Source organism: Loxodonta africana, chromosome 7 (assembly GCF_030014295.1).
Source record: "Loxodonta africana isolate mLoxAfr1 chromosome 7, mLoxAfr1.hap2, whole genome shotgun sequence".
In the NCBI taxonomy this organism is placed as follows: Eukaryota; Metazoa; Chordata; class Mammalia; order Proboscidea; family Elephantidae; genus Loxodonta; species Loxodonta africana.
This window is the reverse complement of record NC_087348.1, coordinates 12,714,679-12,728,161: the sequence shown is the minus strand read 5'-3', so window position 1 is coordinate 12,728,161 and position 13,483 is coordinate 12,714,679. Positions and strand designations below refer to the sequence as shown.

The following is a 13,483-nucleotide window of genomic DNA, read 5'->3' as shown; positions in this document are numbered from 1 at the left end:
AAGCTCTCACCGGAACTGCTGTTTCAAATAAATACTTAGAAAAAAAAAATTCTAGTAAGCTGTTACTTTTTGTAGCCCCTCTGCGAACCTTCGTTTTGATTTTGGCTACCTTAGTTGTTCTCTTTCCTGACTTTGCACTGGGGCCTTGCGCTTTGCCAGGGGTCTGCTCAGGGGGCAGAAGAGCTGGGGGGAGCAGAAGGGATGGCATTGGAGAGGGCCATGCCCATCACTGTGGTTGGCTGCAGAGCAGAGGTCTCCATCCAAAGTCTCTGTGATCCTGCCCATGTGACTGGGCCCTGATTCACGCTATCCTTGCCCTGGGTGCTGGCACTTTGGAGGCAGATGGCGTGCTCTAACATGTTCATAATGAGCTCTTTTAGTGTCCCTGTGTGTGTGTGTGTGTGTGTGTGGGAGGGGGGCAGGGTTACCTGTAGGATGTTTATTTCTAGGTGCAGAGATTACAGGTAGATTAATTAATTTATCCAGTATTTTTTCTGTGTCAGGCTCTGAACCTTCAGTGATAAAGAAGACAGACAAGGGCTTTGCCCTTGGGGAGCACATGCTGAGTAGACAGAGATAGGCAGTAAGCAGGCAGATCAACAATAACCCAAGTGTCATGCGGAGAATTGAAATAAAGAGGAGGGATCATGGCAGGTGGGCTACTTGAGTTTGGTGGTCAGGTTCGCCCAGAGGACCTGAAATCCAAGTGATGAGGAATGAGCTGTACAAAATAGGGGACAGAACATTCCAGACTGAGGGCAGAGTTTGTTCGAGAACAAAGGCTAGGTGCCCAGAGCAGAGTGAGCAGGGAAAATCAGTCCAGAAGTCCCTTGAGGCTGTAGCCTGACCTGGTGTTAGGCTCTCTAAAAGCCCAAGGGGTCATTTACTTATTCCTTTCAGGACCTTCTGTCTTAGGTGGGGAGGCTGAACTATGTGTGTTTCTCCTCAGTTTTGAAGGTATGGACCACTGCCATGGCATGAGACGTGCCCTTCATTTTTATGGCTTACGACTGACCACTCACCCATTCATTTGTTCTTCCATTCATTTACCCACTTTGGATATCTATTGAGCCTCAGCTATGATTATTGGAATGTTTCGTCCTTTACTGGGGTTGCTATGTGATGTAGTCTTAAGGAGGACACCCACCCTATTAGCTTTTTAAGAAATTAAGAGAAAATTGGTTTTGTGCTTCATCCCACCCAATATCTGTAGATAAGTTTTCTCAAAAATAAGGTATTGCCTATCCACCCCCCCAGTGCTTCCCCCTCTGTTTTTAGGGCATTTCAGCTCAAGGGAGAGGGCTCGGGAGGATCCTTGGAGTAGAGCATGTCTCTGGAACCCTATTTCCTTACTGACCCCCTTGGAATGCAGAACCCCTTCTGTTCACTGGCATCTTAAGAAGGCAGTTGGATTTGATGTTCTTTGGCCTGATGTCTGCGATTAGGTTGTGTGTAGGCACAGGGTGGCCGTGTCTCAGCCCTTACTTGCCTGGCCTGGAGAGTCTGCAGGCTAGGGCAGGTGGAGAGGGCGCCCGTGGGGGTTGCCGTTTCTCTCTGATGCAGAAAGGCAGTTGGCATTGCCCTGTCACCTTAATTCTTTTTCTAGCTCCTTTGTGAACCTTAGTTTTGATTTTGGCTTCCTTAAACGGTGCCCTCTTTGGATGGAGACCTCTGTTCTGCAGCCACCCACAGTCATGGGCATGGCCCTCTCCGCTGCCTTTGGTGTAACGGGAGGAAAAGGCCATTTGTGTAAGGGGGACCGTTGATATCAAAATTGACTGGGAAATGTGGACTTATGGGGACAGCTGCGCTCTTGTGTGTGTGTGTGTGTGTTTGAAAAGAGTGTGAGTAGAAAGGCCTTTCTTTTGCAAAGGTGAGGAGAGTGGATTGGTGTTTGGAATTCAGCAGCTGGGAAGTGACTGTGAGCAGGGAGGGGCCCTACTCCAGGTCCTGGGTGTCTTGCGGTACTGGCAGGTAGGTGCTGCAGGTGGGGCCTGGCAGACTCTTGCCCTGGAGAAGGCTCTGGTCCCATCCCTGAGCCGTTGTGACTCTTGTCCCTGCCTTCACCAGACAGTGCTGCCATGGGGACGACAGCCCCAGGGCCCGTTCACCTGCTGGAGCTGTGTGAGCAGAAGCTCCTGGAGTTTGTCTGTAACGTGGACAATAAGGACATGGTGTGGCTGGAGGAGATCGAGGAGGAAGCAGAGCGCATGTTCACCAGGTGAGGGCAGGGATCTAGGGGCGGGGCTGCTGGGGGTGGCCTGGTTGCTACGGCCTTGGGGACACAGCAGCCCCACTTCCCCACCTGACAGGCAGGACAGACAGCCTGTCCCTCCTGAGTGCCGGGTGTGCTGGGGGCCCGCCCTTGTGTAGCGGGAAGAGGAAGGAGATGCCTGGCAGCTGATGGTCCTGCCAGGGCAAGGACACCAGCACCTGTCACTGGAGGGCAGACGGGCCTTCTGACGTGAGCCTCTGGTGGCAGTGGGAGGAAGTACAAGCCTCTGCCCTCTCCTTCCCCCTGGTGCCCCCACTCCTTCCTCTTTGCCCAACCCTTTCCCAGAGACCCTTCATGCTGCTGGCTCCTTCCTCACACTTGGGCCCCTACTCTCACCCAGGGGTAGCCTAGGGTGGGCCTGGGGTGGGTGGGATGCAGATAGGGAGGAAGACTGATAGGGGGATGCTTAGCCTCTTCCTGGACTTCCTTTCTGCTTCTCCCAGCAACACTCATGGCATCCCTGTGCTTCTGGGTCTCTCATTGGACTCCCCCTTCCCTTCTTGTGATTTCCTTCAGACTCTCTGCCCTGTCCCTCTAGGTCCTTGGCAGATTCTGTGACTGGGTCTTGGGGTGTGGGGCTGACAGAGACTTGCCCAGAGCCTTTCCCCCCTGCATGTCTGCAGGAGGAAGCCCAAGTGCTGGGCAGGTGACTTGCACCTGGCCTTGGGGAGCTTCTCTGGTGCCAGTCGCCCTAGCTTGGCTGCCTTGTCAGGAAATGTGGGCGGGGGGGGCCAGGTGGGGGTGGGGGCCAGCAGCTCCCAGTCAGCTGCCAGCATCACCCTCCTTGTACCAAACAGAGAATTCAGCAAAGAGCCCGAGCTGATGCCCAAAACGCCTTCTCAGAAGAACCGACGAAAGAAGAGACGGGTTTCTTCTTTCCAAGATGAAAATAGAGACCCAGTTCGGAAAAGGTAGGAGGAACCGGAGGCCACCAGGAGCTGGGGCCAACTGAGTGGGCGGGGTCTGCCGAGGCTTGGTGCCCACTGGGCGAGTTTGATTCCGCAGGTGTTAATTGGGAGCCTGCTAACAGGAGCAGCCCCTGCAGGGGTGGGGTAGTAGTGGTATCACGTGGGTCACGCTGAGAGGCAGGATGCTGATGGAGGGGGAATTGAAAGCGTGACCCAAGACCATGGAGTCAAAGTGTGGCTGCAGTGTGCACGCATGCATGTGTGTGTGTGTGCGCGTGCGTGTTGGAGGTGGGGCATGTTTGATCTGGGCCTTGGAGGATGGGAAGGACTTATAGAGGTGAGAGAAGAAAGAGAAGCTGACCTTTGACTTGGGTGAGAATGACCAGAGATGTGGACCAGGCAGGTTTGTTCCCAAACTCTTGCCGCTGCTGTTGTTCTGGTGCCTTATAGGGGTAGCTGTGGGCTGCAGTACCAGGGCAAAGAGGCTGGACCTCGGGGTCAGGCAGTCCTGGGTGTAAATTCCAGCTCTGCCCCTTAGCAGCTGTATGCCCTGGGCTAATTTTCTGCCGGTCTGAGCCTCAGTTTCCTCTGCAGTAGGATAACGACACCTACCTCTCAGGGCCATCTCGTGGATTAGGAGAGCACGTGTAAAGTCCCCAGTGGGGTGCTTGGCACAGTGTGACCTCAGTCACTGGGAGCTGTCTTAGGGACAGTCCTTTCATAGGTATGAATTTAATCTTCCCAGCAGGACTGGTGTTATACCAGATTCACAGGTTGGAAGACTGAGGCTCAGACAGGAGTGGCTAGGGGTCACCTGGCTAGAGGTGGCAGAGCCTGGACTATACCCAGATTTTCAGCCTCCAGGCTCCCCCTGCTGAGCTGATGGCTCATGGTAAGACTGGTGTGCCCCAGATCTGTTTTGGGGTGCCCCAGCCCTGCTGGGAGCCCTGGTGGCACAGTGGTTAAGTGCTTGGCTGCTAACCAAAAGGTCAGCAGTTCAAACCCACCAACAGCACCGTGGAGAAAAGACGTGGTGATCTGCTCCTGTAAAGATTATAGCCTAGGAAACCCTACAGGGCAGTTGTACTCTGTCATGTAGGAATTGACTTGATGGCACCCAGCAACCACAAGCTGCCCTGCTGGGCCGCTGCCTCAACCTCTGCTCTGCCGCCTCCAACAGGTTATCCCGCAGGAAGACTCGGAGCAGCCAGCTGAGCTCCCGGTGCCTCCGCAGCAAGGACAAAGTGGAGAAGCTGGCCACGGTGGTGGGGGAGAACGGCTCCATCTTGCGGCGGCTGACCCGTGCTGCCGCTGCGGCAGCTGCAGCAGCTACTGCGGCCTCGGCTGCTTCCTCGCCCACCCCTGAGTCCCCCACGACACTGACCAAGAAGCCCAAGAATAGCCCAGCCCAGTGCCAGCTGGTGCCCTTGGTGGAGATAGGTGTTGGCGAGCGCCAGAGTGCCGAGCAGTACCTCACCCAGATCAGGTCTGGCCAGGCTCCGTCGCAGGCTCCAGCCTCTCAGGGAATCCTAACATCAGACGAGGAGTTGATACCCAAGAAGCCAGAGGCCGGGAGACTGGAGTCTGTCACTGTGAGCTCCCTGATGGCCACCCCCCAGGGCCCCAAGGGCCAGGGGGTCGGGGCAGGGCGGTCGGCGTCCAAGCTCAGGATTGCACAGGCCTCTTCTGTCCCACACGACGTGCCTAGCTCTCCAGACTCTCCATGGCAGGAGCGGGTGCTGGCTCCTATCCTGTCAGATAACTTCTCAACACCGACAGGCTCCCAAGCGAACCCACGGCACAGCCTGATTGCCCCGGGCCCCCAGGCCTCACTGGCCAATAAGTACTCCGTGGTGGCTAAGCAGGAGAACACCGTCCGAAGGTCTAACAGAAAAATTGCCAACAAAGCCACCAAAGAGCCAGCCGTCTCTACCCGTATCATCTGTGAGTCAGGGCTCAGCAGTGGGTGGGGGTGCTGTGGGTGGTCCTTGCTGCCCCACTCAGCTGGAAGGTTCTGGGGGCATGTAGCCAGGAGCTGTCCATTAGAACGTTCTACGGTGGTGGCAGTGTCCCATATCTGTGCTGTCCTATACGGTAGCCACTAGCCACATGTGGCTGTGGAGCCCTTGAAATATGGCTAACGTGATTGCAGAGCTGGATTTTTAATTTCATTACATTTTGCTTAATTTATATTTAAATAGCCACACGTAGCTCATGGTATTGTATTGGACAGTGCCAATCTAGTCCAGTACTTTTGTTTCGCAAATGAGGTCCAGGGAGGTGGCCACAGTGGCTGTGTGGTTGATGGCCGTGTTGAGACTTGAACCTGGGTCTTTGGACTCAGGGTGAGCGTGTTCCACCCCTTTTCCCCCTCCCACAGAGGCACACATTCACCCTGTTGTGGGCTGCCTCCTGTCAGCAAAACTGGGTTTGGTCTGGAGATACGAATTCTCGTCACAGCAGGCCCTTTCTGGGGAGGCAGATGACTGAGTACCTGATAAGAGGCAGGAGGGGGAGAATCAAGGCGATTCCGGAGCTTGCTCGCCTGGGTTGAATCCCAGCTCACCTGTTTGCTCGCCCTGTGACCTTGGGCAGGCTATGGGAGCTTCTCTATGGGCCTCAGTTCCTCATCTGTTGACTGGGGACAATGATAGCATCACCTCCAGGATCCTTGTGAGATTTCTTCCGTTAATGCCCGTAGGGTGCTTAGACAGGGCCTGGCATGTAGGAGGGCTCGGCGATGTTTGCTGGTTTTATTGTCATCAGATCCCAGCTCGGGACCGTTGCCCCAGTGGGAACAGGTAACGAGCTCTGAGAGTCAGGGCCGGCTGCATGGAGGGGTGGGGTCTGAACAGGATGTCTCGGCTCTTGCAAGGTGGAAGAATGTGGGGAAGGTATCCCTGCAGAGGGAATGGCTTGTGCAAAGACCCGGAGGCATGAATCAGTGAGTGATGGTGTGTCTGGGGCCCCTTGAGGAGCTTGGGCTCCATCCCATTGAAGCCAACGATGTGGCCAGTGACAGGTCTCAGAAGAGCCCTGGCACTGTGGAAAATGGCCAAGTGGAGGAACGGGAAGGAGGCAGGGAGATCAGGGAGAAGCTGCCATCAGGACAAAGGCAGTAGGGCTGATGGAGGAGATGGGCCCAGCTCTATGTCCACGTTTGCCTGCGCTTTAAGATTTATAAGCTAAAGGGTGATCTGAGTAGGTCCCCCTGGCAGCACTGCTAGCCTGTGAGGGCTTTCCCACTTTCGGAGGGAGACAGACGGATGTAAGGCAGTCACAGAGCCTGTCAGCTGGGAAGCTGGGCCTTGAGTCCCACATGTTTTATCTGGGAAGCAGGCTGCTTCTTGAGGAACCTCGTGGAGAGCCCCAGGGTGGGGCCTGTTGGCAGGTGGGAGCAGTCACGTTGGTAGGTTTCTCTCTGGCCCCTGCCAAGTCATACTGCCTGAGGAAGGTCTGCTCCTAGCCTGCGCTGGGACTCAGGGGCTTGGGAAGATGCAGCCTGGGCACGTGCAGATGTGCAGCGTGGCACACTTCCAGTTTTGGATTCTCGGAAGGGCCTGGATGGTTCAGATGTGCCCCGGAGGTTTCCTGAGGCCTGAATCAAATCCAGGAAAAGCGTGGAAGTGGCAGGCAAGCCTGGAGCAGCAGAGGAAGGACAGGGCAGGGTTGGGAGAGAAGCTCTAGACCCCTGTCCCTGCTTTTGGGACAGAATTCCCAGGGGTGCAGTGGTTAAGAGCTTGGCTACTAACCAAAAGGTCGGCAGTTCAAATCCACCAGCCAGCCGCTTCTTGGAAACGCTACGGGACAGTTCTAATCTCTCCTGTAGGGTTGCTATGAGTTGAAATTGACTAGAATTGACTTGACAGCAACGGGTTCCCAGATCTGCCGCTCTAAGCCTTTGGTTGCTTGTCCCCTTGGCCCCACCCCTCCACGCACTGACCCTGTCTGTCTGACTCCCAGCCCAGTGCTCAGGTGGAAGGAAGAGGGCAAGGAAGGAGGCACCAAATCATGGAGGGTAAGCCCTGGAGCCTCACAGATCGTAGCTGGGTGCCCTAGGGCACACCCCTTCCCCCAGCCTCGGCTTCCCAAGCTGTAAAAGTGGTCAGCTGTGCCTCGAATGGGAATGCAGATAAAGTGCCCAGTTTAGTGCTCAGACGGGGTACATGCTCAGTGAATCTCTGAGAAAACCAAACGGGGTAGAACAGGCTGCATCCTGGAAGATCGGTGGAGGTGTGGCCAGGCTGCCCCGGTGAGGCGCTGCAGGGGTGTGGAGTGACAGGGGAGAGGGGGCTTCCTGGAAGGCTCTCCTGAAGCTCAGGCTCTGAGGCTCGGCTGGGTGGGCAGCTCTGCGTGGAGTCTTTGTTTGGGTTTCCCCAGGAGCAGCCCTTGAACAGGGATTCAGTGCAAATCTTTAATTTTGGAGGGGAAGGAATTACCTACAGCTAGAGAGTAAGGAGGAGTCCTGGTGGCGCGTTGGTTAAGTGCTGGCCTGCTAACCAAAAGGTTGGTGGTTCGAACCTACCAGCCGTTCAATGGGAGAAAGATGTGGCAGCCTGCTTCTGTATTTATTACCGCCTTGGAAACCCTATGGGGCAGTTCTACTCTGTCCTTTAGGGTTGCCATGAGGTTGGAATTGACTTGGTGGCAGTGGATTTGATTTGGATTTGGGGAGTAGGCATGTGAGACCCAGAAGAGAAGCCTCCAGCACAGAGCAGGCACGCTCAGTGGCTCCTGATGCCATGGGGAAAGCTGGGGATACCCACGTGGGGTTACCCCTTGGAGAGAGGGAGCTGCAGGGTGGGACATTACCCTCTGCACCTGTGGCCAGTTGCCCAGAGAGGGCCGCAGGCAAAGAGATGGGTGGGGCAGTAAGTACACTGGTAGGTGGGTGGGCCCTGAAGTGGTTGGGCAGCGGGCAGCTGCTTCACAGTTTCCAGGGTCTTGATTTTAGGCGAGATTTCTCCTTGGGTTCCCCCAGCTACCTCCCTGCCTGCTGGATTGGCACTGAAATCTGAATGGTATACTGGGACCCTGGCACTTAACATTCCAGAGAGATCCTGTGCTGTTGGAATTGTCGTGTGGTCATCCTCTCACCCTGAGCATCAGATTCTCTTCTGCCCCCTCGCCAGCGAGCACTTGAGTAGGGCCGGCGAGGCCTGGGAAGATGATGGGAGCCATAGCTTCAGGCCACAGACCCCTTAAGTGGAGGCCTTCTCCAGCCATAACCGCCAGCTGGGCCCCTGCAGCTGCTGCTCCTCACCCCATACCCGGCTTCTTCATACCTTGGAAGGTCCTGGGTGCACTTCTCTCTGTGGCTCTCCCTGTTTGCTACTCCAGCTTCTCTATCTTCCCTCTTCTTCTTAGACCCATGGGTGCCCTCTGGTCTCACCCGGGTCACTTCCCCAGCCTCACCTCTGGCCAAGTGTCCTGGGGCTCAGGGTGCTCTAGCCCAGCCAGTCTTCTTTCAGTTTCTATAGAAAGCTACACTCTTTCCTGCCTCATGGCCTTTACAGGTGTTGTTCCTTCCACCCAGACCAGAGGTTCTTGGCTTTTCAGTCCCAGTGCCTGCTTGAATTAACAATTACTGAGGACCACAAAGAGCTTTTGACTATAAGGGTTGTATCTGTTAGTATTGACTGTATTAGAAATTAAAACTGAGGAATTTAGGAAGTATTAATTTATTTAAAAAGAAAAATAACAAGCCCATTATATGTTAACAAAGATTTTAATTTTTTTAGACAGAAAAGTAACTTTTTCAAAATAAAAAATTCAGTGAGCAGACTGGCATTACTTTACATCTTTACCAATCTCTTTAATGCGTGGTTTAAAAGAAGACAGCTAGTTTCTCTATTCAACCTGTTGTATTCTGTTGTTTGGCTTGAAGCATATGAAGAAATTCTGGGTGCACAGATATGTAGTTGGAAAAGGGAAGAGTATTTTAATAGCCTTTTCAGATAATTGTGCATATTCTTTGTTTCTACATCCGACTCAACTAGTGATAGATGGGTCTTTTAGCCACGTGTGATCATGCATTGCTCATTTGGAAAATACTGTTTTACTGAGGTGTTGACTTCCAAATGTCAACATACTTCATTATATAGTATCCAAAAAAAACCTCACATTTATTTCCTGATCTCATCAGAAAAGTCTTTAGGTATTAAGAAACTGTGAAGTTCGTGGTGGTGGATACACATTTTTCAAAATTCTGTTTTTGGCTTGAAAGTTCAGGTTTTCTTTTTCTTTTATTATTGGGAACAGATACCATTAGTTGTTTTACTTTAAGTGACAGGCTGACTTCATTTGTTTTTAGAAAATGAATCTGCCATATACCCAAGACTGAATAACTGCAGTTTGCCAGCCATTCTTTCCATTAAAAATAGCCTGTGAAAAACAAACAAATGGCTAGTTTAGCTGGCAACTCAAGACAGTCACATGAGTGCTTTTCACGGAGACTTTGGTGTGTCACAGAACAGTACTTTGCATACTTCCCATTTTGTCCCACAGAATATTACAAAGACACGTGCTCACATTTAGACTTAATGAAATGAATACTTTTTATCCCTTCATCAAGCACATTCTGAAGTGAAACTGGACATTTTTTTGCTGTGCGTATGTGATGGGGAAGAATACATTGGCTACTAGTACAGTTTGATGTCACTGCCTTGATGTATGTTAACACACTGGCAGTTTTACCTACCATTGCTTTTGCAGCGGCAGTATAAATGTCGACACAGTGAAAAGGGCAAATAATATTTTAATATTGTGGTGAAAATAGTTATGACCTCGTGACTCCCCAGAAGGATCTGGGGGGCTCCCAGGGGTCTGAGAATACGCTTTAAGAACCAATGGCCTGGACATCCTTCTCCCTCCCACTCCTGCCCTTTTGCCTGTAAACTCATTCTACGGGTCTGATCCCCCAGATAGCATGCCCTCCCCCCCCATTCTGGGCTTTCAGACCCCTCTGCTCTTTTCTGTCACCCCATGTATCACAGTGTTGTTTATAGGATAACTTGATGATCGTTATCTAGACTTAGTATTGGCTCTGTCAGTTCTAATTACCACTGCGTCCCCAGGGCCTGGCGCAGGGCCCAGCACATAATGGGCACCCAGTGAATACCTCTTCAGTAAATAAGCTGCTTTGCATCTGGCCACATGCTAGGAGCTGGGGGCCTGGAGCTGAGTCAGACATTGTGTCTCTTCCCAAGATACTCCCAACCCAGTGGAGGAGCCACTAGGAAGTAGCAGGAGATGTGAAACTGATAGCTCCGTTGAGTTAAGGATGCTAGGAGCCAAGGAGGTGATGAGGCTGAGTGCTCAGAGCAGCGGGCAGGGCCTCTGTCTGGTGAAAGGAGGGGGTCATGTGGTAGAGAGGGCGTGGCCATGGAAGAAGAGACACTGCAGGAGCCTGATATGCTGGATCTCTCAGGATAGCACCTGGGGTGCTCTGGTTGGTTTGGTTAGCTTCTTTTGTTTGTTTTCCCCTTAGGTCACAGTTACCTGGAGAGGCTCCTGAATGTCGAGGTGCCCCAGAAAGTCATGTGAGTTCAGTTCTGGGGCTTGGCAACCTGCCCCGGGGTTAGCACCAGGGATCTGTCCTCCGCCTGGCTGCACTTGGGGCTCCCCTCTCGCTTTGGAGCAGAGGGCCAGAGCTTGGGAAGGAGGAGTGGGATGACTGGGCAGACCTGCTGGCTTGGCTGGCCCAGCAGAAAATGGGGAGTGGCTTATTGGGCTGAGAGGCAAAGGTGGAGCTGGGGTAGGGCTTAGCTCCCCTGTCAAAGCTCTGATGGATGTGAGACAAGCTGGATTTAGATGCAGACTTCCTCGGTTTCCTAGTGGCTCCAGGGAGCGACTGGCTTTGGCGCCTATGCTTCCATCCTCCTTGGGGTCTGTGGGTTTGTGGCTCAGGCCAAGCATCTGATGTGGACCATGCCTGGGTCCCTACCCTAGGGGCTGGTGGAAGGGCTCCCTGTGGGGAGGAGTCTGGGCTTGCTGGGCAGTCCTGCTAATGCCTCCTGCTTTCCTTTCAGCTCCGAGCAGAAGGAGCCCAGTTTGGAGGCAGAGCCTGTGGAGGCCACGGAGCCGGAGGTGAGGAGGGTAGGCCAAGGAAGAGGACTTGGGGGGCTTCGAGCTCGTGCCCAGCACCACACTGGTCCTGGACCTTGAGTCCCAGGTGGAGTCCCCTAGAGTCTTGTTTTTCCCACAGGCCCCCAAGAATGGAGGGAGGACCTCATCGCCCCATAATGCCACCGAGATCGCCATTAGTACACCCGGCGGCCAGGAGTCACCCTCTGAAGGACAGCATGGTGAGTCTTCCCCACCTGCTGTGCACAGATACCCACAATGGGGCTTGTAGCCTCAGTCTGAATTTCTCTCTGGGCCCAAGGAGGCCCCATTTTTTGGCCCTATAGGTAAATGAAACCCAGGAGGTGTATCGACCTCCTTTGCATCTCTAGGTTTTATCTCCCCGCTTATGGCTGGAGCTGCTGCTGAGTGCCACGTGAGTGGCCCCGGCTGGTAGGGCAGGACACAGGAGGGGCCTGAATATGTTAGGGCCTTGAGCTGCATGCCAAGGGACAGCGGGCAGAACCATGGCCGGGGGGCCGGACACCCGGCCTCTGTCTCCATTTACCTTTGACATCATAGGCCCTCTCCTCTAAAGAGAGCAGGGAGGAGTGTGCCCCAGAGCTGGGCAGAGGGGCCATGGGCTCTGGGAGCTGGTCTGTAGCCCTACCAGGCTGCGGGGGTGTCCTGGAGTCTTTCTGGGAAGGGCACTGCAGCTGTGAGGTCTCAAACGTGGCTGCCCCCATTTTTACGACGGGGTCAGGGATGATGGCCAGCCAGCCCTGCAGCTCCCAGGGTTGCTGCAAGGACCTGTGTAGTAAAGGAGGAAAAAGGGCCCAGGGGAGTGATTTTTTCCAGGGGGTGCTTCTTCCCAGCAATGAAACAAAACAGATTGACGCCTCAGCCCGCCAAGCTGACTCTGCATTGGGAGTCTTGTCCTCTCCTGTCATGTCAGCACCAGCTGAAAGGGCCAGGGTGCGAGTAGGGGTGACCTGTTAGCACATGCACCTGTGGGAATGCTTCCACCGCTGCAACAGGCTACACACAGCTCTCCCTGTTAGAGGGGGGCAGGCCCCGGGTTGGGGCAGCCTCGATTGGATGGCCCTGGCCTTCCTGTCACAGGGGCCAGGCTCGGGGGTGAGGGCTGTACGGGTGGAGGTAGCATGCTGGGCCTGGTTGCCCACAGATTTCTTGAGGCCAGTCAGTGCTGAGGCTGATGCTTTTGCCACTGGCCACCCTGGTGTCCCTTCCCCAGCCCCTCCACCACCCCTGTCCCGCTGCATCGTCCTTGTAGCCTCCCCTAAATTGCTGTCTTCACAGAGGCCAAGACTGAGCAGACAGATGGGCCCATGGAGCCGCCTCAGAGTGCCAGGTTTGCATCCAGGAAGGGGAATGTGGGTGACTGTTTCAAGGGCCCCAGACAGGTGTGAACCTTGATGCCAGGCTTAGGGCCCTCCACTACCTCAGCTGGGGAGTGGCCTCGGGTTCTGATGTAATGAAGCAGGTGGCCCACGTGTGCTGGCCTGGGAGCTGGCCCTGCCCTTCTGTGTCCTTCTGCCTCTGTGACCTTGGGCTGGCTACTTCCCTTCTGATGGGGCAGCAGAGGGCCAGTCAGGGAGACCCCACCTCTGGAGTCCTATGAGCTGGGCCCAGTTTTATTCACAGGTGACCTTTTGTGGGGCGTGATTGGGGCTCCAGGAAGGGGCTGAGGTTGGTCTACCCGTGACGCTTCTGCCACCTGCACCCTGGCAGGAGGAAACGCAGCTACAAGCAGGCGGTGAGTGAGCTGGACGAGGAGCAGCACCTGGAGGATGAGGAGCTGCAGCCCCCCAGGAGCAAGACCCCTTCCCCACCCTGTCCGGCCAGCAAGGTAAGCGGGCACCTGCTTCCCTCAGTGCCCTGGCCTGGCCTGCCGAGGCCTGACCCCGGCCCGTCTGCAGGTGGTGCGGCCTCTGCGGACCTTCCTGCACACTGTGCAGAAGAACCAGATGCTCATGACCCCCACCTCCGTGTCCCGCAGCAACGTCATGAAGTCCTTCATCAAGCGTAACACGCCCCTACGCGTGGACCCCAAGGTGAGGGAGCCTGCTCCCCAGGCCAGGCTTCGTTTGAGCTGGTGCAGTGTGGTTGAAGGCCCCATCCTGTACCCAGGGTGGCTGGGAGTAGTCTGGGCAGAGGCAGATGTGGCCTGGCACTGGTCAAGAGCCAGCCTAAGCCTCTGTGACCGTGGGCTGTC

The 13,483-nt window shown here is 54.6% G+C and overlaps 1 protein-coding gene across 7 annotated transcripts in view; it reads left to right on the top strand.

The window, feature by feature from the left end:
- Positions 1-13,483, top strand: part of INCENP (inner centromere protein) — a 134,209-nt gene that overhangs the window by 106,780 nt on the left and 13,946 nt on the right. For 6 of the 7 annotated variants that reach the window (XM_064287930.1, XM_064287931.1, XM_064287935.1 and 3 more), the window contains exons 2-10: positions 2,071-2,221; positions 3,073-3,186; positions 4,364-5,127; positions 10,673-10,724; positions 11,214-11,271; positions 11,390-11,489; positions 12,568-12,619; positions 13,000-13,117; positions 13,188-13,322. In XM_064287930.1, the coding sequence (XP_064144000.1) occupies positions 2,082-2,221; positions 3,073-3,186; positions 4,364-5,127; positions 10,673-10,724; positions 11,214-11,271; positions 11,390-11,489; positions 12,568-12,619; positions 13,000-13,117; positions 13,188-13,322 (1,533 nt within the window). In that variant the 5' untranslated portion in view covers positions 2,071-2,081. The remainder of the gene's footprint in view (positions 1-2,070; positions 2,222-3,072; positions 3,187-4,363; positions 5,128-10,672; positions 10,725-11,213; positions 11,272-11,389; positions 11,490-12,567; positions 12,620-12,999; positions 13,118-13,187; positions 13,323-13,483) is intronic. The other variant, XM_064287932.1, reaches the window with a different exon arrangement.